A 25,875-nucleotide genomic window follows, 5' to 3' on the forward strand; every position below is an offset into this window, starting at 1 on the left:
CTCATTCCTGGGTAGATCAGGTATAGTTGCCCTGCCTGAGCCAACGTTGACTCCTTGGTTGGAGAGAATTAATCAAGTGAGGGTGTATGGGCCATATGGTTACAGATGGTGCTGGTGAATGTCTATGCCATTGAAGTCCCACCGTGCCTCATGTTGCACAACTTGGAGCTGCCAGATGGGCCCCGACTCTCTATTATATAGAAATTACCAATGCTTCACAAAAGTTGGTTTAGTTTAGCTTAGTTTAGTGATACAAAGTGGAAACAGGCCCTACGGCCCACCGAGTTCATGCTGACCCACGATCAGTGGTACGCTAGTTCTATCCTACACACTAGGGACAATTCAGAGAAGCCAATTATCCTACAAAACTACACGTCTTTGGAATGTGGGAGGAAACCAGCGTACCCAGAGAAAACCCACGTGGTCACAGGGAGAACGTACTCAATCTGTACAAACAGCACGCATTGTCAGGATTGAACACAGGTCTCTGGCACTGCAAGGCAACCACTCTATCGCTGCGCCACTGTGCCGGGCAGTTGATCTCCACAAGGACCGTGTAGGTCACTTGTACCAATGCTGTTGTGGACAGGTAAATAAGGTGGGGGACAAGGTTTATCCCTCATGTCGATTTGTTCACGATTTAGAGACACAATCTTGCAGCAACATCCCTCTGGACCTGACCAGTCACAGCCTTCTTAGACAGGAACTTCTGAGGCTGGTGACTTAGATACATTGATACATAGACATAGACAATAGGTGCAGGAGGAGGCCATTCGGCCCTTCGAGCCAGCGCCGCCATTCAATATGATAATGGCTAATCATCCACGATCAGTAACCCATTCCTGCCTTCTCCCCATACCCCTTGATTCACCTTGCCCTAAGAGCTCTATCTAACTCTCTTTTGAATGCATCAAGTCAATCGGCCTCCACTGCCTTCTGAGGCAGAGAATTCCACAAGTTCACAACTCTCTATGTGAAAAGGTTTTTCCTCATCTCAGTTCTAAATGACCTAACCCTTATTCTTAAACTGTGGTCCCGGTTCTGGCCTACCGCCTGAAGAAATTTCTTCTCATTCCTGCCCTGACTGGATGATCTCTTATTTTGAAAATAATACTGATGTACAGTACGGTGGTGCAGCTGGTCAAGTTGCTGCCTCACAGCGCCAGAGACCCGGGTTCGATCCTGACTCCGGCTGCTGTCTGTGTGGAGTTTGTCCGTTCTCCCTGTGAGTGTGTGGGTTTTCTCTGGGTGCACTTGCTTCCCAAAGATATGCAAGTTTGTAGGTTTCTAGGTTGTAGTTTACTGCTGAGGGTGGTGGTGGAGGAGGCAGATACCAAGATGGCATTTAAGAGACTTTTGGCTAGGCACATGGATATGCAGGGATTGGAGGGATATGAATTATGTGCAGACAGATAAATGTCTTGGCATTATGTTCAGCACAGACATTGTGGGCCAAGGGGCCTCTCTTGTGTTGTGCTGTTCTATGTTCTATGTTAATTGATCTTCTTACATCGCCCCCGGTGTGTAGGGAGTGGATGCAAAAGTGGGATAACATAAAACTAATGTGAATGGATAAACCAATGGTTAGTGTGAACTTGGTGTGCTGAAGGACCTGTTTCAATCAATCAATCAATCAGGTTTGGATATTTGAGATTGAAATGGATTTGATTTCTGTCAACAGGGAGGCCAAACATAGAATATAGTTACTGTCGGGGAGACACAGTGGTCAAAATAGGACTGACCAACTCAAGCTCTCAACATCAAACCAAGTAACAGCGTGGGGATTTATGTGCTCAGTAAAGCACATAACTTCAATACATTCAAAACTCCGCTGCCCGTCTACTCACACACACCTCGATCCGTGACCATATCACCCCCGTCCTTTATAAACTCCACTGGCTCCCCATCCCCCAGAGAATCCAGTACAAAATCTTCCTCATAACCTACAAAGCCCTCCATAACCTGGCCCCATCCTACCTGACCGACCTCCTCCACAGGCACACTCCCACCTGCACCCTCCGCTCTGCCGCTGCCAATCTCCTATCCCCCCACATCCGGACTAAACTCAGATCCTGGGGGGACAGGGCTTTCTCCATCGCTGCTCCCACCCTATGGAACTCACTACCCCAAACCGTTAGAGACTCCCCCACACTCACCACATTCAAAACATCGCTGAAGTCTCACCTGTTCAGTACTGCCTTCAACCACTGAAGGTCACCTCACCTACTGTCTCCTTTCTCTGTTCATTTATTTATTTACTTATTTATCTATTTATTAATTTCCCTATGTTCTCAAAATCTCTGTAAAGCGTCTTTGAGTATATGAAAAGCGCTATATAAATAAAATGTATTATTATTATTATTATTATTATTAAAGACAACTTCTGATGGTCTGTTCTAAATCTAACAATGCAGAAAGCTGTATTTGTGGCGTTATTAATGCCTCTATTTTTGTAATATCAAACATCCTCCTTGCTGGATTTTTTTTTGTTATTTATATTAAAGTCTTTTTTTTACATGTAGAACATCAATTTCCCTCAACACTCTCCTTCGCCTGGCAGAGCTGGTCCTTACTCTTAATAACTTCTCCTTCAACTCCTCCCACTTCCTCCAAATCCAAGGCGTAGCCTGGGCTCCAGCTATGCCTGCCTCTGTTGGGTACGTTGAACCATCTTGTTCCAGGCGTACACTGGCCCTATCCCCTAGGCTACATTGATGACTACATCGATGCTACCTCCTGCACAAATACTACACTCTCCCATTCCTGCACCCATGACTTCAGTAACTTTACTACTAATTTCCATTCTGCACTCAAATTTAGTTGGACCATCTCTGACATTTCCCTACCGTGTCTTGATCTCACCGATTCCATCACAGGAGATAGACTATTGACTAACATTTATTATAAGCCCACTGACTCCCACAGCTATCTAGACTACACTTCTTCTCACCCTGTTTCATAGAAAATATGTGCAGGAGGAGGCCATTCGACCCTACGAGCCAGCACTGCCATTCATTGTGATCATGGCTGATCGTCCACAATCAATAACCCGTGCCTGCCTTCTCCCCATATCCCTTGATTTCACTAGCCCCTAGAGCTCTATCTAACTCTCTTAAATCCATCCAGTGATTTGGCTTCCATTGCCCTCTGTGGCAGAGAAATCCACAAATTCACAACTCTCTGGGTGAAAAAGTTTCTTCTCACCTTAATTTTAAATGGCCTCCCCTTTATTTTAAGACTGTGGCCCCTGGTTCTGGACTCGCCCAACAATGGGAACATTTTTCCTGCATCTAGCTTGTCTAGTCATTTTATAATTTTATATGTTTCTATAAGATCCCCTTCTAAAGTCCAGTGAATACAAGCCTAGAGCTTCCTGTAGAGATTCTATCCCCTACTCCCAATTCCTCCATCTACGCCGCATCTGTGCCCAAGATGAGGTGTTCCATACCAAGAGATCTGAGATGTCCTCATTCTTTAGGGAATGGGGCTTCCTCTCTTCAATCATTGATGAGGCCCTCACTAGGGTCTCCTCCATATCCCGCAGCTCCGCTCTTGCTCCCCCCCTCCCAGTCACACCAGGGACAGAGCCCCACTAGTCCTCACTTTTCACCCCATCACCCATCACATATACAGCACATAATCCTCCAGCATTTTCACCACCTCCAACGTGATCCCACCACTAGCCACATCTTCCCATCTCCACCACTTTCTGCTCTCCCCAGACACCATTCCCTCCGCAACTCCCTGGTTAAATCGTCCCTTCCCACCCAAACCATCCCCTCCCCAGGTAACTTGCCCTGCAGGAGAAGCAACACCTGTCCCTATATCTCCCCCCTCGAGTCCGTCCAAGGACCCTAACAGTCTTTTCAGGTGAGGCAGAGGTTCACTTGTACCTCCTCCAACCTCATCTACTGCATCCGCTGTTCCAGGTGTGGACTCCTATATATCGACGAGACCAAGAACAGAATCGGTGATCGTTTCGCTGAACATCTCCGCTCAGTCCGCCTAAACCTACCTGATCTCCTGGTTCTTAAACACTTTAACTCCCGCTCCCATTCCATCACTAACCTTTCTGTCCTGGGCCTCCTCCATTGTCAGAATGAGGTCCAGTGCAAATGAGACGAACAAAAACTCATATTTCGCTTGGGCGGATTACACCCCAGTGATATGGATTTTAACTTCTCTAACTTCAAGTAACCTTTGCCTTCCCTCCCTCTCCATATCTCCCCCTTTCCCAGTTCTCCGACTAGTCTGATTGCCCTTGTGTACATTTGATCTCTGTTTGCTTTGTTGTTACCTTCTCCTAGCTAACAATGATCTATTCTACATTGTCCTTGATCTCCACCACCTTTGTCTCCTTTTCACATTTTACATTTCCTTATCTTTGTATCTCCCTCTCCCCTGATTCAGTCTGAAGACGGCTCTCAACCCAAAATGTCACCTATTCCTTCTATCCACAGATGCTGCCTGTCCCGCTGAGTTACTCCAGCATTTTGTGTCTATCTTTGGTTTAAACCAGCTTCTGCAGTTCCTTCCGACAACATCCAGATTGTCTCCAATCTGATCTATTCCCACATTAACCATTTCATAGAGTCATATAGTATGGACACAAGCCCTTTGGTCCATCTTCCCATACTGAACAAGAAGCCTGATCTAAGATAGTCCCATTTGCCCACACTTGGTCCATATCCCTCTCAACTTGTTCTATCCAGGTACCTGTCCAAGTCTCCGTTAAATGTTGTTAATCTACTTGCTTCAAGTACCTTCTCTGGCACTTCATTCCATAGACTCACCACTCCTCTTTGTGAAAAGGGTGCTCCGCAGGTTCCTGTAGAATCATCCCCTTCTCACCTTAAACCTATGTCCCCTGGGTAAAAGGACCTGGGTAAAAGGGTTTGTTTCCGAAATCTCCTAAACCTGCCCTTCTCCATCACAAAAGATGCTCCATAATATCAGGATATTATTGATGTGTAATGAAGCATTTATATTGTGCACTCTCTTTCCCATTGTCTGGAATTTCTCCCCATGCATTTGGAGAAAACAAAGAGCCTGTCGAAGAAAGGAAACTACATCAAAAGTAGTATTTTAGCTTATCATGGGATGGCAAAAAGCCATGAATAGGGTTGACGCCAAGCTTGGACTTACCAAAATTCTCTTTCCCTGCCACGGTGTCCCAGCCAATGTCCAGGCTATTTTTGGCAGTGGATAACTTTGATCTGTTATCCTTTGGGATTGTGCTGTTCCTAATTGCTTGCATGAAGATTTCTTTGCAAATGGAGAGACAGGAAAGTCAGCAGCAGCATTAAAAACAGGGAATAAAATGACACACAGCATCAACAATTTGTCATTCATTTGTATACTCTTTGGCCGTGAGTCTATGTGCCCTGTGAGTAAAGTGTGAGTCTTTGGCTGCAAGTCTATGTGCCCTGTGAGTAAAGTGTGAGTCTTTGGCTGTGAGTCTATGTGCCCTGTGAGTAAAGTGTGAGTCTTTGGCTGCAAGTCTATGTGCCCTGTGAGTAAAGTGTGAGTCTTTGGCTGTGAGTCTATGTGCCCTGTGAGTAAAGTGTGAGTCTTTGGCTGTGAGTCTATGTACCCTTTGAGTAAAGTTTGAGTCTATGGCTGCTAGTCTTCGGGGAGGAGGCGGAGGGAGGACGCCACACCAAACGCTGGAGAGGGTGACACGCAAGAAGGAAATGTCACGCACACTGATTCCGTGTGATGCTTGCAGGATGTGGGAGGTCAGGGACACTGCTGGTGCCTCTGGCTGCTACAAGTGTGAGAAGTGTATCCAGGTACAGCTCCTGAAGGACCGTGTTGGGGAACTGGAGAAGCAAGTGGATGAGCTCAGGTTTGTCCGAGAAACTGAGTAATTCCTGGACAAGTCGTACAGTGAGATTGTTACACCGAAGGTACTGGAAGAGAAAAGGTGGGTGACAGTGAGAAAGGGAAGGAAACTTGGAGTATAAAGGTCCCCGGGCGATGTGGCCCTTGAGAACAGGTTCACCCACTTGGAAGCTGTCGGGGAAGAAGATGTTGCCACACTGAGTGGCAGACTGGCCTGCGAAGCAAAAAGTGCTATTGAACCAAAACCAGAGGCCGACATCAGGCAACGCTGTGGTAGTAGGAGACTCCATTGTGAGAGGCACGGACAGGGGTTTCTGCGGCAACAGGCGGGATTCGAGGATGGTGTGCTGCCTCCCTGGTGCCAGGATCCAGGATGTCACGGAGAGAGTGCAGAAAATCCTCAAGGGCGAAGGTACACAGCTGGAAGTGGTAGTGCATGTTGGTACAAACGATGTTGGAAAGAAGGGGATGAATATTCTGCAGCGTGACTTTAGAGAGCTCGGAAAAATGCTGAAAAGCAGGACCTCCAGGATGGTTATCTCCAGTTTGCTTCCAGTTCCTCATGCTGGTGAGAGCAGGAACAGGGAGATGCAGGTCCTGAATGTGTGGTTGAGGAACTGGTGCAGGGGGGGGTGGAGGACCAGCATTCTGGCGGGCAGGTTTGCCACTGTTACACGGGTGGTTTAAACTAAATAGGGGGGGGGGGTGTCAAATGGGATAGTCAAGGATGGAGTTAATGGGAAAGAGAGTAAAGGGATAGTTAATGATCTCAGAATTAACGGGAAAGAAAGCTCACAAAGGGATAGGAGAGTATGGCCAAGTGTAATGGGGATCGATGTGAAGAATGAGATGAGTAAGGAACTAAAAGTATTGTATATGAATGTGTGAAGTATAAGAAGTAAAGTAGATGAGCTTGAGGCTCAGTTAGAGGTTGGTAGATATGACATTGTGGGGATTACAGAGACGTGGCTGCAGGAGGATCGGCCCTGGGAACTTAATATTCAGGGTTATACATCCTATAGAAAGGACAGGCAGGTGGGCAGAGGCGGTGGGGTAGCTCTGCTGGTGAGGGATGAAATTCAGTCCCTTGCAAGGGAGGACTGATGAGGTAGAGTCACTGTGAGTTGAGTTGAGGAATTGTAAAGGCAAGAAGACACTAATTGGTGTTATCTACAGACCCCCGAATAGTAGCCCGGATGTAGGGTGTAAGATGCAGCAGGAGTTAAAACTGGCATATAAGACAGGTAATGCCACTGTGGTGATGGGGGATTTCAATATGCAGGTAGACTGGGAAAATCAGGTTGGTTCTGGACCCCAAGAAAGAGAGTTTGTAGAGTGCCTACGAGATGGATTCTTAGAGCAGCTTGTAATGGAGCCTACCAGAGAAAAGGCAATTCTGGATTTAGTGTTGTCCAATAAACCAGATTTGATTAAAAAAAAGAACTCGCTTGGAGGTAGTGATCATAATATGATTAGTTTTAATCTGCAATTTGAGAAGGAGAAGGTTAAATCGGAAGTGTCAGTGTTGCAGTTGAATAAAGTCGACTATGAAGGGATGAGAGAGGAGCTGGCCAAGGTAGACTGGAAAGGGATCCTAGTAGGATTGACGGTGGAACAGCAATGGCAGGAATTTCTGGGCATTATATGGAAGACGCAGGATCATTTCATTCCAAAATGGAAGAAAGATTCTAAGGGGAGTAGGAGGCAACCATGGCAAAAATATAACGAAGGACAATAAAGGCTTCTTTATATATGTTAAGAGTAAAAGAGTAGCAAAGTCAAATGTGGGTCCGTTGGATGCAGACACAGGTGAAATTATTATGGGTAACAAGGAAATGGCAGAAGAGTTGAACAGGTACTTCGGATCTGTCTTCACTAAGGAAGACACAAACAATCTCCCAGATGTACTGGAGGACAGAGGATCTAGGGGGGTAGAGGAACAATAGACAATAGGTGCAGGAGCCCTTCGAGCCAGCACCGCCATTCAATGCGATCATGGCTGATCACTCTCAATCAGTACCCCGTTCCTGCCTTCTCCCCATACCCCCTCACTCCGCTATCCTTAAGAGCTCTATCCAGCTCTCTCTTGAAAGCATCCAACGAACTGGCCTCCACTGCCTTCTGAGGTAGAGAATTCCACACCTTCACCACTCTCTGACTGAAAAAGTTCTTCCTCATCTCCGTTCTAAATGGCCTACCCCTTATTCTTAAACTGTGGCCCCTTGTTCTGGACTCCCCCAACATTGGGAACATGTTTCCTGCCTCTAATGTGTCCAATCCCCTAATTATCTTATATGTTTCAATAAGATCCCCACTCATCCTTCTAAATTCCAGTGTATACAAGCCTAATTGCTCCAGCCTTTCAACATATGACAGTCCCGCCATTCCGGGAATTAACCTAGTGAACCTACGCTGCACGCCCTCAATAGCAAGAATATCCTTCCTCAAATTTGGAGACCAAAACTGCACACAGTACTCCAGGTGCGGTCTCACTAGGGCCCTGTACACCTGCAGAAGGACCTCTTTGCTCCTATACTCAACTCCTCTTGTTATGAAGGCCAACATTCCATTGGCTTTCTTCACTGCCTGCTGTACCTGCATGCTTCCTTTCATTGACTGATGCACTAGGACACCCAGATCTCGTTGAACATCCCCTCTTCCTAACTTGACACCATTCAGATAATAATCTGCCTTTCTATTCTTACTTCCAAAGTGAATAACCTCACACTTATCTACATTAAACTGCATCTGCCAGGTATCCGCCCACTCACACAACCTGTCCAAGTCACCCTGCAGCCTTATTGCATCTTCCTCACAATTCACACTACCCCCCAGCTTAGTATCATCTGCAAATTTGCTAATGGTACTTTTAATCCCTTCATCTAAGTCATTAATGTATATCGTAAATAGCTGGGGTCCCAGCACCGAACCTTGCGGTACCCCACTGGTCACTGCCTGCCATTCCGAAAGGGACCCATTTATCCCCACTCTTTGCTTTCTGTCTGTCAACCAATTTTCTATCCATGTCTCTATCCAAGAAATTTTCATTAGGCGAGAAATAGTATTGGGTAGACTAATGGGACTGAAGGATGATAAATCCCCTGGGCCTGATGGTCTGCATCCCAGGGTCCTCAGGAAGATGGCTCTAGAAATAGTGGACGTATTGGTGATCATTTTCCAATGTTCAATAGATTCAGGAGCAGTTCCTGTGGATTGGAGGATAGCTAATGTTATCCCACTTTTCAAGAAAGGAACGAGAGAGAAAATGGGGAATTACAGGCAAGTTAGCCTGTAACTTGAGTAAAGAGGTTCTTCTGCAGTTGTATATGGCCCTGTATTGGAGTATTGTGTACAGCTTTGGTCTCCTAATTTGAGGAAGGACATCCTTGTAATTGAGGCAGTGCAGCGTAGGTTCACGAGATTGATCCCTGGATTGGCGGGACTGTCATATGAGGAAAGATTGAAAAGACTAGGCTTGTATGCACTGGAGTTTAGAAGGATGAGAGGGGATCTTATAGAAACATAAAATTATAAAAGGACTGGACAAGCTAGATGCAGGAAAAATGTTCCCAATGTTGGGCGAGTCCAGAACCAGGGGCCACAGTCTTAGAATAAAGGGGAAGCCATTTAAAACTGTGAGAAGAAACCTTTTCACCCAGAGAGTTGTGAATTTGTGGATTTCTCTGCCACAGAGGGCAGTGGAGGCCAAGACACTGGATGGATTTAAAAGAGAGTTAGATAGAGCTCTAGGGGCTAGTGGAATCAAGGGATATGGGGAGAAGGCAGGTACGGGTTATTGATTGTGGACGATCAGCCATGATCACAATGAATGGCGGTGCTGGCTCGAAGGGCCGAATGGCCTACTCCTGCGCCTATTTTCTATGTTTCTATGTTTCTATGACCACCTTAACTCCCTGCGACTTGACCTTCAAGGAATCATGCACCTGTGCTCCTAGATCCTAGATGGCTTCCCCTATATTCTAAGACTGTGGCCTCTGGTTCTGGACTTGCCCAACATTGGGAACATGTTTCCTGCATCTAGCTTGTCCAGTCCTTTTATAATTTTATGTTTCTATAAGATCCCCTCTCATCCTTCTAAACTCCAGTACATACAGGTCCACGGATGATACGGTCTCCCAGGTTCTACACACCGCTCTCTCTCATCTGGACAACCAGGGGGGCTATGTGAGGATGCTGTTCATTGACTTTAGTTCAGCATTCAACACAATAGTCCCCAGCAGACTGGTTGAAAAGCTGCTGGAACTGGGGCTTAGCACCCCTCTGTGTGCCTGGGTCCTGGACTTTCTCACCGCCAGGCCCCAAGTGGTCAGGATGGGGGAACACACATCTAGCTCCCTCACCCTGAACATAGGATCCCCCCAGGGTTGCGTCCTTAGCCCCCTACTGTACTCCCTGTACACACATGACTGTGTGGCCTGGTTCAGCTCAAACTCCATCATCAAGTTTGCTGATGACACTGTGGTGGTGGGCTGGATCTCCAACAACGATGAGAAGGCCTACCGGGAGGAGGTGGCTGATCTGGCACTCTGGTGTCAGGACAATAGCCTCCTCTTGAATGTCACTAAAACGAAGGAGCTGATTGTGGACTTCAGAAGGGCTCAACATCCAAGGACGTACACGCCACTGGAGATAGATGGGTCTACTGTGGATAGGGTGAGCAGTTTTAAATACTTGGGAGTCCGCATCATAGAGGATCTGACGTGGGCAACGCACATTGCCGCACTGGTGGGTAAGGCAAAGCAACGCCTTTACCACCTTAGACAACTGAGGAAATTCAGAGTGTCTCTGAGGATCCTTCATTGCTTCTGGGGCTGTAGAGAGCATCCTGTCCGGCAACATTACAGTCTGGTTTGGGAACAGCTCTGCCCAGGACAGGATGGCCCTGCAGAGAGTAGTGCGTTCGGCAGAACGCATCATGGGAACTACACTCGCCCCCCTGCAGGACCTATACATCAGGAGGTGCAGATCCAGAGCAAGCAAGATCATGAGGGACCCCTGCCACCCCAGTAACGGACTGTTCCAGCTGCTACGATCAGGCAAACGCCTCCGCTGTCACGCTGTGAAAACGGAGAGGATGAGATGGAGTTTCTTCCCACAGGCCATCAGGACTGTCAAATTTTATAACCCCAGAGACTAAATTTTTGTCTACACTATAGTAACTTATTAACTTTATTTATATGCTGTAACTGTAATTCTTTTTTGTGCACAATCCGCAGGCATTGCCACTTTCATTTCACTGCACATCGTGTATGTGTATGTGACAAATAAATTTGACTTGACTTGACTTGAGATCCCTCTGCTCTACAACACTACCCAGAGGCCTACCATTTACTGTGTGGGCCCTGCCCTTGTGAGACGTCCCAAAATGCAACACCTCACATTTCTCTGTATTAAATTCCATCACCTGTTCCTCTGCCCACCTGGCCAATCGATCCAGATCCTGCTCCAATCTTTCATAACCATCTTCACGATCTGCAAATCCACTCACTTCTGTATCATCAGCAAACATGCTCATCTTGTCCTGTATGTTCTCATCCAAATCATTGATGTAGATGACAAACAGTAATGGGCCCAGCACCGAACCCTGAAGCACACCACTAGTCACAGGCCTCCAGTCCAAGAAGCAACCTTCCACTATCACCCACTGCTCCCTTCCATGGAGCCAATTTGCTATCCATTCAGCTATCTCTCCTTGGATCCCATGCGATCGAACCTTCCAGAGCAGCCTACCATGCGGAACCTTGTCGAATGCCTTACTGAAGTCCATGTACACATCTATTTCCTCTGCCTTTTCTTTGTCGCACCTGACCATCAAGGTTGAGCATTTATTCACAAAATGCTGGAGTAACTCAGCAGGTCGGGCAGCATCTCAGGAGAGAAGGAATGGGTGACGTTTCGGGTCGAGACCCTTCTTCAGACTGATGTCAGGGGGGCGGGACAAAGGAAGGATATAGGTGGAGACAGGAAGATAGATGGAGATCTGAGAAGGGGGAGAGGAAGAGAAGGACAGAGGAACTATCTAAAGTGGGAGAAATCAATGTTCATACCACTGGGCTGCAAGCTGCCCGGGCGAAATATGAGGTGCTGTTCCTCCAATTTCCGGTGGGCCTCACTATGGCAGTGGAGGAGGCCCATGACAGAAAGGTCAGACTGGGAATGGGAGGGGGAGTTGAAGTGCTCGGCCACCGGGAGACCAGTTTGGCCAACGCGGACTGAGCGCAGGTGTTGAGCGAAGCGATCGCCGAGCTTGCGCTTGGTTTCGCCAATGTAAATAAGTTGACATCTGGAGCAGCGGATGCAATAGATGAGGTTGGAGGAGGTGCAGGTGAACCTCTGTCTCACCTGGAAAGACTTTTTGGGTCCTTGGATGGAGTTGAGGGGGGAGGTAAATGGACAGGTGTTGCATCTCGTGCGGTTACAGGGGAAAGTGCCCGGGGATGGGGTGGTTTGGGTAGGAAGGGACGAGTGGACCAGGGAGTTATGAAGGGAATGGTCTCTGCGGAACGCAGAGAGGGGAGGGGATGGGAAGATATGGCCAGTGGTGGGGTCCCGTTGTAGGTGACGGAAATGTTGGCGGATGATATGTTGGATCCGCTGGCTGGTGGGGTGGAAGGTGAGAACGAGGGGGATTCTGCCCTTGTTGCGAGTGGGGGGAGGGGGAGCAAGATCAGAGCTGCGGGATGTAGAAGAGACCCTAGTGAGAGACTCATCTATAATGGAAGAGGGGAAGCCCCGTTTCCTGAAGAATGAGGACATCTCTGACGCCCTAGTGTGAAACACCTCATCCCGGGCGCAGATGCGGCGTAGGTTGAGCAGGTGAGGAAGGAGCTGAGTAGACTTCTCTGACAAAGCCACGGGTCCTGATGGTGTCAACCCTAGGGTTCTCAAGGCGTGTGCCAGCCAGTTGTGTGGAGTATTCCATATCTTCAACCTGAGCCTGAGCCTGGAGAGGGTTCCTGTGATGTGGAGACATCCTGCCTGGTTCCTGTACAAAGAGAACATGCCCAGCTCCTCCAATGACTACAGACCAGTGGCACTGACCTCACACATCATGAAGTCCCTGGAGAGGCTGGTGCTCCCTCACCTGTGACCCCTGGTTAAACCCTACCTGGACCCCCTGCAGTTCACTTACCAAACACAGGTGGGGGTTGAGGACGCCATCATCCACCTGCTCCATCGTTCCAATGCTCAGCTGGATAGGCCGGGCAGCATTGTGAGAGTCATGTTTTTTGACTTCGCCAGTGCTTTTAACACCATCCAGCCTGCACAGCTAGGGAGCAAACTGACGAAGATGTGGGTGGATGCCCCATTGGTGTCCTGGATCACCAACTACCTGACTGGATGACCACAGTATGTCAGGCTACAGAACTGTGTCTCATCAGGAAGGCTGGCTCTGCTCTGGGGGTGGAGTTGGATTCATGGGAGGTGGTCTTGGAGGGGAGGATGCTCCTCAAACTGTGGAGCATCCTGGACAATACAGCTCACCCCCTCCATGACACACTGGCCATCCTGAGGAGCACCTTCAGCAACAGACTGGTTGTACCAAGATGCAGCACCGAACGCCACAGGAGATCCTTCTTCCCTGTGGCTGTCAATCAATCTGTACAACTCCTCCCCCTTCTGTCGTGGGGTCGACTGAGACTGACTAAACCCCCCCCCTCTCCCCAATCTTTGCACATCCCCAAACATTTCCACTCGTCACTTTAATTTCATGTTTCATGTATTTTGTGTTTTATGACTGTTGGCAGATCAATTTCCCTCCTGGGATAAATAAAGTTCTATTGTATCGTATCAGACCACCGCTTTTTGTAACTTCCTATGTTCCTGGGTGTTTGAGTTACAGGACCAGGCAGTGATGCCATCAGTCAACATTGACACGTTACCCATGAGAAAGAACATTGGTTCCAGATGTCCACCAGTTTCCTCTCTCACTGCCAGACATAAACAGTTTCAATGGCTGGTGGTAACAACTGTGTATCTGAAACCAATGGCTAAAACAGAACTTTATTCAATACTGCTAGAAAAAAAACAAGATTATTACATTACCCAAGGTATTGGAAGCGAAGTTTGCCTTTTGTTGGTGATGTAAATTCCGGGCAGATGCTAATGTGTAATTTTCCATGATTTCCAAGAAATTGGAAACCAACTTGGAGAATTCTGTTGAACCTGTCATGCAAAGCTTTGACAAACTCATGGTGAAAACCTCAGCAAATGAATGAATATCCTGTTGGGATAGAAATAGTGCCTTTATCACCACGATCAACCTTCAAGCATCTGTGAACATGCACTTTATCCATTCCTCTGCACCGCTCCATATCCTTCAATTTATTGCATATTCTCTTACTCATTTGTAATCATCTCCCTCCTTCCATCCAATGTACAAGCATAGAAACGCTGGTCAGAGTGGACTTGGCAGGCTGGACCAGTTTCCACACTGTATCTCTAAAGTCTAAAATAACAGGCACTTTGGCCCAATTTGTTCATGCTGACCAAGATGCCCATCTAAGCTCGTCCCATTCATGTAGATTTGACCCTTTCCAGTCTGTGTACCAATGCAAATGTCTTTTAAATGTTGTTAATCCGCCTCTCTCAATTATTTCCTCTCACAGCTTATTCTATATATGTATCACCCCCTATATATGAAGATGTTGCCCCTCAGGTTCCTATTACATCATCATTGGTCCAAAAACGCTCACCAAATCCACCCAAAACTTCATCCTCAATATTGATGGTCTCCCAGTATCCACCTCACCTCACATCCGGAATCTTGGAATCATCTTTGATCAAACCCTCTCCTTCGACAAACACATCAAACACATCACAAAGACAGCCTTCTTCCACCTCAAAAACATTGCCCGTCTCCGTCCATGCCTCTCCTCCACAGCTGCAGAAACCCTCATCCACGCCTTCATCACCTCCCGTCTGGACTACTGCAACAGCCTCCTCTATGGCGCACCCTCAAAAATCATCAGTAAACTTCAATACATTCAAAACTCCGCTGCCCGTCTACTCACCCACACCCCGATCCGTGACCATATCACCCCCGTCCTTTACAAACTCCACTGGCTCCCCATCCCCCAGAGAATCCAGTACAAAATCCTCCTCATGACCTACAAAACCCTCCATAACCTGGCCACATCCTACCTGACCGACCTCCTCCACAGGCACACTCCCACCTGCACCCTCCGCTCTGCTGCTGCCAATCTCCTATCCCCCACATCCGGACCAAACTCAGATCCTGGGGGGACAGGGCTTTCTCCATCGCTGCTCCCACCCTATGGAACTCACTACCCCAAACCGTCAGAGACTCCTCCTCACTCACCACATTCAAAACATCACTGAAGTCTCACCTGTTCAGTACTGCCTTCAACCACTGAAGGTCACCTCACCTTCTGTCTCCTTTCTCTGTTCGTTTACTTATTTATCTATTTATTCACTTCCCTATGTTCTCTAAATCCCTGTAAAGCGTCTTTGAGTATATGAAAAGCGCTATATAAATGTAATGCATTATTATTATTATTATTATTAATTCCTCAGCCCTGGGGAGAAAGAACTGTGTGCATTCACCCTATCTATATCCCTCATGATTTTATACACCTCTGTAAGAATACCTCTCAGTCTCCCACACTCCCTGCCTGCCCAATCTCCCCCTACAGCACACGCCCTCAATTTCTAGCAACATCTGCAGAGACCACTCCCTCCACAATCCTTGGTTTCCTCATCCCGTCCCACCTAAACCGCACCATCCTCAGGTACATTCCCCTGCAACCGCAAGAGATGTAACACTTGGCCTATACCTCTTCGCTCACCACCATTCAAGGATACCAGCTGTGCTTTCAGGTGAGTTGCATCCCCTCTAAACTAATCTACTGCATTCAGCATTACATTACAGGTGTCCAGCGAGACCAGGTGTAGACAAAGTGATTATTTCGCTGAACACCTTCACTCGGTCTGCCAAGACCGACTGGATCTCCCAGCTGTTAACCATTTTAACACCACTTCCCATTCTCATACCAGCCTTTCTGTCCTGGGCCTCCTGCATTGTCAGAATAAGGCCACACTCAAACTGGAGGAACAACACTTCAAATACTGCTTGGGTAGTTTGCAAGTCAGAGAGTGGTGAAGGTGTGGAATTCTCTGCCTCAGAAGGCAGTGGAGGCCAGTTCGTTGGATGCTTTCAAGAGAGAGCTAGATAGAGCTCTTAAGGATAGCGGAGTGAGGGGGTATGGGGAGAAGGCAGGAACGGGGTACTGATTGAGAGTGATCAGCTATGATCGCATTGAATGGCGATGCTGGCTCGAAGGGCTGAATGGCCTACTCCTGCACCTATTGTCTATTGTCTATTGCCAACAGTAAAAACATTGAATTCTCCAATTCATAGTAACAATAGACAATAGACAATAGGTGCAGGAGGAGGCCATTTAGCCCTTCGAGCCAGCACCACCATTCAATGCGATCATGGCTGATCACTCTCAATCAGTACCCCGTTCCTGCCTTCTCCCCATACCCCCTCACTCCGCTATCCTTAAGAGCTCTATCCAGCTCTCTCTTGAAAGCATCCAACGAACTGGCCTCCACTGCCTTCTGAGGCAGAGAATTCCACACCTTCACCACTCTCTGACTGAAAAAGTTCTTCCTCATCTCCGTTCTAAATGGCCTACCCCTTATTCTTAAACTGTGGCCCCTTGTTCTGGACTCCCCCAACATTGGGAACATGTTTCCTGCCTCTAATGTGTCCAATCCCCTAATTATCTTATATGTATACAAGCCTAATTGCTCCAGCCTTTCAACATACGACAGTCCCGCCATTCCGGGAATTAACCTAGTGAACCTACGCTGCACGCCCTCAATAGCAAGAATATCCTTCCTCAAATTTGGAGACCAAAACTGCACACAGTTCTCCAGGTGCGGTCTCACCAGGGCCTGGTACAGCTGTAGAAGGACCTCTTTGCTCCTATACTCAACTCCTCTTGTTATGAAGGCCAACATTCCATTGGCTTTCTTCACTGCCTGCTGTACCTGCATGCTTCCTTTCAGTGACTGATGCACTAGGACACCCAGATCTCGTTGAACATCCCCTCTTCCTAACTTGACACCATTCAGATAATAATATGCCTTTCTATTCTTACTTCCAAAGTGAATAACCTCACACTTATCTACATTAAACTGCATCTGCCATGTATCCGCCCACTCACACAACCTGTCCAAGTCACCCTGCAACCTTATTGCATCTTCCACACAATTCACACTACTCCCCAGCTTAGTATCATCTGCAAATTTGCTAATGGTACTTTTAATCCCTTCATCTAAGTCATTAATGTATATCGTAAATAGCTGGGGTCCCAGCACCGAACCTTGCGGTACCCCACTGGTCACTGCCTGCCATTCCGAAAGGGACCCATTTATCCCCACTCTTTGCTTTCGGTCTGTCAACCAATTTTCTATCCATGTCAGTACCCTACCCCCAATACCATGTGCTCTAATTTTGCCCACTAATCTCCTATGTGGGACCTTGTCGAAGGCTTTCTGAAAGTCGAGGTACACCACATCCACTGACTCTCCCCTGTCAATTTTCCTAGTTACATCCTCAAAAAATTCCAGTAGATTTGTCAAGCATGATTTCCCCTTCGTAAATCCATGCTGACTCGGAATAATCCTGTTACTGCTATCCAAATGCTCAGCAATTTCGTCTTTTATAATTGACTCCAGCATCTTCCCCACCACTGATGTCAGACTAACTGGTCTATAATTACCCGTTTTCTCTCTCCCTCCTTTCTTAAAAAATGGGATAACATTTGCTATCCTCCAATCCACAGGAACTGATCCTGAATCTATAGAACATTGAAAAATGATCTCCAATGCTTCCACTATTTCTAGAGCCCTGGGATGCAGACCATCAGGCCCTGGGGATTTATCAGCCTTCAGTCCCATCAGTCTACCCAAAACCATTTCCTGCCTAATGTGGATTTCCTTCAGTTCCTCCATCACCCTAGGTTCTCCGGCCCTTAGAACATTTGGGAGATTGTGCCTATCTTCCTCAGTGAAGACAGATCCAAAGTAACGGTTTAACTCATCTGCCATTTCTTTGTTCCCCATAATAAATTCCCCTGCTTCTGTCTTCAAGGGACCCACATTTGCCTTGACTATTTTTTTCCTCTTCACGTACCTAAAAAAACTTTTGCTATCCTCCTTTATATTATTGGCTAGTTTACCCTCGTACCTCATCTTTTCTCCCCGTATTGCCCTTTTAGTTAACTTTTGTTGCTCTTTAAAAGAGTCCCAATCCTCTGTCTTCCCACTCTTCTTTGCTATGTTATACTTCCTCTCCTTAATTATTATGCTGTCCTTGACTTCCCTTGTCAGCCACAGGTGTCTCTTACTCCCCTTAGAGTCTTTCCGCCTCTTTGGGATAAATTGTTCCTGCAACCTCTGCATTATTCCCAGGAATACCTGCCATTGCTGTTCTACCATCTTACCTGCTAGGGCCTCCTTCCAGTCAATTTTGGCCAGCTCCTGCCTCATGCCTCTGTAATCCCCTTTGCTAAACTGTAATACTGACACTTCTGATTTTCCCTTCTGCCTTTCCATTTGCAGAGTAAAACTTATCATGTTGTGATCACTCCCTCCTAATGGCTCTTTTACCTCTAGTCCCCTTATCAGATCAGGATCATTACACAACACTAAATCCAGAATTGCCTTCTCCCTGGTAGGCTCCAGTACAAGCTGTTCTAAGAATCCATCTCGAAGGCAAGATAAGTTTTACTCTGCAAACTCTCTTTCCTGGGGTCCATTTCCAACCTGATTTTCCCAGTCTACCTGCATGTTGAAATCTCCCATAACCACCGTAGCATTACATTTGTGACACGCCAATTTTATCTCCTGATTCAACTTGCACCCTATGTCGAGGGTAAAAACCCAAATGATTTTTTCTTCCTCCCACCTTTCCTGACCCCAGTACGCACCTGCGGAAAAACATGAGCTTACCACAACAGATGAACTCTTTGGGCAAAGATTTGTCAAATCTGTGAAGAGAACAGAAAATAGTTGAAAAAAGACCCAAAATGCTGGAATAACTCAGCAGGTCAGGCACTACCCTGGAGAATTTAGACAGGAGACATTTCGGGTTGGGACCCATCTTCGGATCGATTTTATGGGGGGGGGGCAAAAAAACTGGAAGGAAGATGGACAGGACAAAGCATGGTTGGCGATGGGTGAACACACGCTAAGGGCTTTTTGATGGGCAAATGGTTGGACAAAAGAGGGGGCAGGGAAGGAATAGGTACAAGGCCAGGTGGGGCCCAGTGGAATCCCCTCCCCTCTCACCCCCAGACTACCCTCTTTCTTCTTCCCTCCGCTGCCCTGAGCCACAACTGGCCGTGCACCAATTACTCCCCTGCCCCTCCCCCGACATTTCATCCTCCGGATTCTTAAATCGTAACTCTTTAATCCATTTGTCCCACAGCCTGTGTGTTTTCATCTCTGGCCTTTGTCCACCCATCTGCCTATCAACCCTCCCTCGCTTGTGCTTATCGACTACCTGCCCCTCCTCTCTTCCAGTTTTCATCTCCCCACCTTACCAACAGACTGAAGAAGGGTCCCAACCAGAAATGTCACCTATGCATATTCTGCAGGGATGCTGCCTGACCCTCTGAGTTACTCCTGCATTTTGTGTCATTTTTTGGTAAACCAGCATCTGTAGTTCTTTGTTTCAACAAGAAGACAGCTGCAGCAGCTATCAGGAGGATATGTAGTTATAAAGGACCGTCCACCATCACCATCTGCTTCCGGTAATTTTGTGAGCAATTTTGTGCACCATATCTGAGGAAGAATGTGCTGGCCTTGGAGAGGGTCCAGAGGAGGTTACAAGAATGATCCCAGGAATAAGTGGATTAACATATGATGAGCGTTTGACAGCACTGGGCCTGAACTCGCTGGAGTTTAGAAGAATGAGAGGGGACCTCATTGAAACGAACCGAATAGTGAAAGGGCTTGGATAGAGTGGATGTGGAGAGGATGTTTCCACTGGTGGGAAAGTCTAGGACTAGAGGTCATCGCCTCAGAATTAAAGGACGTTCCTTTAGGAAGGAGATGAGAAGGAATTTCTTTAGTCAGAGGGTGGTGAATCAGTGGATTTTTTAGCCACAGAAGGCTGTGGAGGCTGTCAATGGATACCTTTAAAGCAGATATAGATAGATTCTTGATTAGTACGGGTGTCAGGGGTTATGGGGAGAAGGCAGGAGAATGGGGTTTGGAGGGAGAGATAGAACAGCCAAGATTGAATGGTGTAGTAGATTGCAGATGGGCCAAATAACCTAATTCTGCTCCTATCACATATGACCTCATGACCTTACTTTCATGCAACCTTTATCTTTACATTTAACAGAAAAGTGCTGCTGCCCGACTGCAGCCAATCACCTAGGGAGGGTCCTGACCATTGAAAATTGTGGAGTTTGCACCTTTCTCCTCTACCCACGTGGTCTCCTCTCAGGACTCCATTTCTCCTCCCTTTGAGAAGGGTTCAGCATGGTAGGCTGCTTTGGAAGGTGAGATTGTCTGAGTTCCTGGGAGAACTACCCAACTGGATACAGAGTATGCTTCATGAAAGGAAGCAGATTGTGGTGGTGGAAGATTGTTTTTCGGACTAAAGGCCTGTGGCTAGTAGTGTGCCACAATGTGCTGTGCCCATTGCTATTTGTGTTTTTCCCAACAATTTGGATAGAATGTACAAGGCATGAATGTAAGCTTGCAGAGGACACAAAAGTAGGTAGAACTGTGGACGGTGAAGATTCCTATCAAAAATTGCAGCAGGTTTTTGATCAGCTGGACAAGTGGGCTGATAAATGGCTGATGGAGAGGAGTTGCACTTTGAGAAAAATGTTCCCAATGTTGGGGAATTCCAGAACCAGGGGCCACAATCTACGAATAAAGGGAAGGCCATTTAAAACTGAGATGAGAAAAAAAAATTCACCCAGAGTGTTGTGAATTTGTGGAATTCTCTGCCACAGAAGAGAGGCCAATTCACTGGATGAATTTAAAAGAGCGTTAGATAGAGCTCGAGGGGCTAGTGGAATCAAGGACTATCGGGAGAAGGCAGGCACGGGTTACTGATTGTGAATGATCAGCCATGATCACGATGAAAGGCAGTGCTGGCTCAAAGGGCCAAATGGCCTCCTCCTGCACCTATATTTCTGTGTTTCTTGAGCAGGCCCTTCACAGTGAATCCTCAGACAATGGCAAGCACTGAAGAGCAGAGGGATGAAGGTTACAGGTACATCGTCCCCTGAAAGTGGAGTCACAGGTAGTTAGGGTAGTGAAGAAAGGTTTTGGTACATTCGCCTCCATCAGTCAGAGTATTGAGCACAGAAGTTGGGATGTTATGTTATAGTTGTACAAACTGTTTGTGAAGCCACATTTGGAGCAGTGCGTTCAGGTTTGCTCACCCTGCTATCAGACGGATGTTATTGGGTTGGAAAGAGTGCAGAGAAGATTTGTATCTTCAGAAGATCAGAAGAGCAGCCGCGGTGGTGCAGCGGTAGAGTTGCTGCCTTACAGAGCTTGCAGCGCCGGAGACCCGGGTTTGATCCCAACTATGGCTGCTGTCAGTATGGAGTTTGTATCTTCTCCACGTGACTGCAAGGGTTTTCCCCGAGATCTTTGGTTTCCTCCACAATTTGTAACCTACAGATTTGTAGGTTAATTGGCTTGGTGTGTGTGCAGATTTCCCCTGGTGTGTGTAGGATAGTGTTAATGTGTGGGGATCGCTGGTCGGTGCGGACTCAGTGGGCCGAAGGGCCTGTTTCAGTGCTGTATCTGTAAACTAACAAAACTGAAAGAGCTGTAGGGAGAGATTAATTCTTTATTCTTGGAGTGCAGTAGGCTGAGGCGTGATCTTATGGATGGATATAAAATCATGAGGGGGATAGATCGGGTACAGGCACTGTCTTTTACCCGGAATAGGGAATCCAGAATCAAAGGACATCGGTTTAAAGTAGTAAGGGAAAGATTTAATGGGAACCTTCGGGGCAATTGTTTCCACACAGATGGGGGTGTGTATATGGAACAAGCAGCCAGAGTAGGTAATTGAGGTACATATTCCAACAACATTTAAAATACATTTGCACAGGTATGGGAGAGGAAAGGTTTACAGGGATATGGGCCAAACGTGGGCAGGTGGCCCTCCACTAGATGGGGCATTTTGATCAACATAATAAAGTTGGGCCGAAGGGCTTCTTTTACTGCTGTAAAACTCACACATCCCAAAAATATGAGGATTGGTAGGTTAATTGTCAAATGTAAATTCCTGCGTGAGGTCTATAGATTTGCAGAGAAGCACAGACTAGGGACAGGCCCTTTGTCCAAACTCATGCATAACTCAGCCAGGAGAGGCCACAGCTAGTGGTTCTCCCCCTCTCACACAGCTCTGCTGCTCTGAACCCTGTCGGGGAGAAGAGGCTCTCAGGGGCAGCAGCAGCAGCCAGGTCAGTGGTACCAGTGTCTGGCTCTGTGTAAAGCAGGGTAGGGCAAAGACCAGGGGAGCAATAGTGAGACGGGACTCTCCAGTCAGAGGCAAAGACTGGTGTTTCTGTGGCTGTGAACCACGGTCACGGATGTCTGAGTGGGCACAGATTATTCTGAAAGAAAGGGTGAGCAGCCAGGTCCACAGTGGTACCGACAACATCGGTGGGGAGGCAGATGAGGTCCTGCCAGGTCTCCTGGGGAGTCAGGTGGTAAATTGAATGAATCTCTGGATTAGACACTGTGCTGTCGAGCCAGGCAAGCAATGAGAAGATGGCTGGGATAGATGTGTGGTGAAGGGGCAGGTGCAGTGGGGAGGGCTTCACATACATGGACCATTGGGATCACTTCCAGGAGAGTGACCTGTACAAGAGGGACAGGTTACAGCTGAACGGGAGGGTCACCAGTATCCTGGTGGAGAGATTTGCTCGGGCTACTTGGGAAGATTTAGACAAGTATGATACTAGGATAAGACCCAAACCAATCGTGTGGCCGAGAAGCAAATAGAGCCTGATATAGATGTTGAGATATGTGAGGCAGTGGAAATTTGTTTATCTTAATATGGTGTTCAACATTGTGTGAGAAGGCCCTGTTCCTGTGTTTTGTGAAAATTACTAATAAATTCTATATGATCTAATTACTCCCACTTCAGTACATTGTCTCAGTAGCTGTGTAATTTGTTTTGTTCTACAGTAATGTAGGAACAATATGAAACCAACTGACAATAAGGCTGGTCCTTTGTGAATTCTCCACATGTTGTGCAACTTCAATTATTTACTGGTAGAGAGGCGGAAGGTTAGGATTTGCAACCTCACAGAAGTCTGAAGAAGGGTCCTGAACCAAAATGTCGTCTTTCCATGTTTTTCGGAGATACTGCCTGACCCACTGAGTTACTGCAACACTTTATGTCCATTTTTGTGAACCAGATCCTTGTTTCTACCGAAGTTGTTACCATGACACTTAATGCCTCCAGTGTTGAGGATAAATCTGTCCTTACCGATGTACTGATAACTTCCCAGAGTGTTGACACACGTTGCAGCTGGACCACAGATGTTTGGGTTGTTCTCACACTCATTGACATCTGGAGTGAAAACAAAATCATAAAGTGTGGCTGAAAACCTTTGTGCACTGATGGTCTCTCACACCCTCTTGTCTGTCCCTGATGTGAATTGCTGTTGCATCTATCACCATGTCACGAGCATCATCTGGAGCAATGATGCTCAGATAACACAAACAATATTCAGTGCCCGAAGTAACGGAGGTGCTGGGAGATGACACAAACGGCACAGACGGTGGCTCATAGAACAGTACAGCAAAGGAACAGACCCTTCGGCCCACAATGTCTGTGCTGAGCATGATACAAGTTAAACAAATGGCCTCTGCCTGTAGGTGATACGTATCCCTCCATTCCCTGCATGTACATGTGCCTATCTAAAAGCCCCTTAATTATCACTATCGTATCAGCCTCCACTACTACCTCAGGCAGCATGTTCCAGGCACTCACCACTCTCTGTGTAAAAAACTTGCCCCACACATCTACTGTGAATATTGCTGCTCTCACCTTCAAATGATGCCTCTAGTCTTTGACATTTTCACCAACAACCTGTCCTGGACCAAGTACATTGAATCAATGACAAGAGAGCACAACATTGTCCCCATTTCCTCAGGACACTGAGGAGATTCAGCAATAACTCTCAGCAACTTCAAGAGATGTGGATGTAGCACAGTCCATCACACAGAGCAGCCTCCATCTACACATCACCCTGGCTCAGGGAAGCATCCAACATAATCAAGGACCAGTCACACCTGGTCATTCCCTCCTCACTCCACTCCCATCAGGCAGAAGGTACAGAAGCTTGAAAGCAGTTAGCACCCTACTCAGGAACAGATTCTTCCCTTGTTATCAGATTGTGAACAGTAATTTAGGGAGTAATCCCGATCTTCCAACCTAAACCATATTGCTTATATTGGACCCTTTTCTCTGTAACTGTAACGCCACCATGCTAGCAAACTATATTCTATATTTGGGTATTTTTCTCTTTGAACAACCTGTTGTATTTGTGTGTGCAATAACTGTATTCATGTATAGTATTATCCAATCTAATCCGCACCAGTGTAAACCAATGGTGTTTCCAATCTTGTTCAAGGACAGACTCACCAAAGGGTGTGCTACAGTTATACACAGGTGGGTCTGAGTGTGGTACAGTTAATCACAGGTGGGTCTGGGTGTGGTACAGTTAATCACAGGTGGGTCTGGGTGTCGAGAGTGTGGTACAGTTATACACAGGTGGGTCTGGGTGTAGAGGATGTGGAACAGTTAATCACAGGTGGGTCTGGGTGTGGTACAGTTAATCATAGGTGGGTCTGGGTGTGGTACAGTTATACACAGGTGGGTCTGGAGGATGTGGAACAGTTAATCACAGGTGGGTCTGGGTGTGGTACAGTTAATCACAGGTGGGTCTGGGTGTGGTACAGTTATACATAGGTGGGTCTGGGTGTTGAGGGTGTGGTACAGTTATACACAGGTGGGTCTGGGTGTGGTACAGTTATACACAGGTGGGTCTGGGTGTGGTACAGTTAATCACAGGTGGGTCTGGGTGTGGTACAGTTAATCACAGGTGGGTCTGGGTGTGGTACAGTTATACACAGGTGGGTCTGGGTGTTGAGGGTGTGGTACAGTTATACACAGGTGGGTCTGGGTGTTGAGGGTGTGATACAGTTATACACAGGTGGGTCTGGGTGTGGTACAGTTATACACAGGTGGGTCTGGGTGTCGAGGGTGTGGTACAGTTATACACAGGTGGGTCTGGGTGTAGAGAGTGTGGTACAGTTATACACAGGAGGGTCTGGGTGTTGAGGGTGTGGTATCGTGATAAATGATGAACCTACTGAACCTCATCCTGACCAATCATGATGTGGCTGCTGGATCTGTCCATGAGGATTTAAGGCAGAAGTGACCCCTGCACAATCCTTGTGGAGACAAAGTCGACCTTCTCCCATTGTTGGCAGTTGGGCTGACTGTATGGTATGTCTCTATGACATTTATATATTTTAAATTGGCACATAAGAGATGCCAATTGTGAAGCCAACTAAAGAAATAGAAGTGGAAAGGAACAGAGTGGGGGCATGAGGGGGGAAGGAGATAAATGGGAACAAATCCAGGTGGGCCACAGGGACTAGAGGGGAAAAATGAGGGGCGAGGGACAGGATTATTTGTAGATTAGTTATCTGAAACTGGAGAATTCAATATTCACACTGTTGGGTTGTAAGTGGAATATAAGGTTGTGTTTTTTTCCAGCTTGCATGTTGCCTCACTCTGGCAATGGATGAGGCCCAGGACAGAAAGGTCAGGATGGGAATGGGAAACAGAGATAAAATGGTTAACTACCTGGAGATCCAATACAATAGGATTGAACACAACTATTCGGTGAAACGGTCACCTCGTCTGCGGTTGGTCTCGCCAATGTAATGGAGGCCACATCTGGAACAGTGAAT

At 47.0% G+C, this 25,875-nt stretch overlaps 1 protein-coding gene across 1 annotated transcript in view; it reads right to left on the minus strand.

Annotated features, from left to right (window-relative positions):
* LOC144610562 (adhesion G protein-coupled receptor E2-like) overlaps nucleotides 1–25,875 on the minus strand; it is a 68,223-nt gene that overhangs the window by 37,954 nt on the left and 4,394 nt on the right. Inside the window, exons 2-6 of the mRNA XM_078429369.1 lie at nucleotides 23,333–23,461; nucleotides 22,280–22,366; nucleotides 18,850–18,887; nucleotides 13,912–14,089; nucleotides 5,146–5,265 (exon numbers count right to left, since the gene is read on the minus strand). Coding sequence (XP_078285495.1) covers nucleotides 5,146–5,265; nucleotides 13,912–14,089; nucleotides 18,850–18,887; nucleotides 22,280–22,366; nucleotides 23,333–23,461 — 552 coding nt within the window. The remainder of the gene's footprint in view (nucleotides 1–5,145; nucleotides 5,266–13,911; nucleotides 14,090–18,849; nucleotides 18,888–22,279; nucleotides 22,367–23,332; nucleotides 23,462–25,875) is intronic.

This window comes from Rhinoraja longicauda, chromosome 37 (genome assembly GCF_053455715.1).
Source record: "Rhinoraja longicauda isolate Sanriku21f chromosome 37, sRhiLon1.1, whole genome shotgun sequence".
NCBI classification, from domain to species: domain Eukaryota; kingdom Metazoa; phylum Chordata; class Chondrichthyes; order Rajiformes; family Arhynchobatidae; genus Rhinoraja; species Rhinoraja longicauda.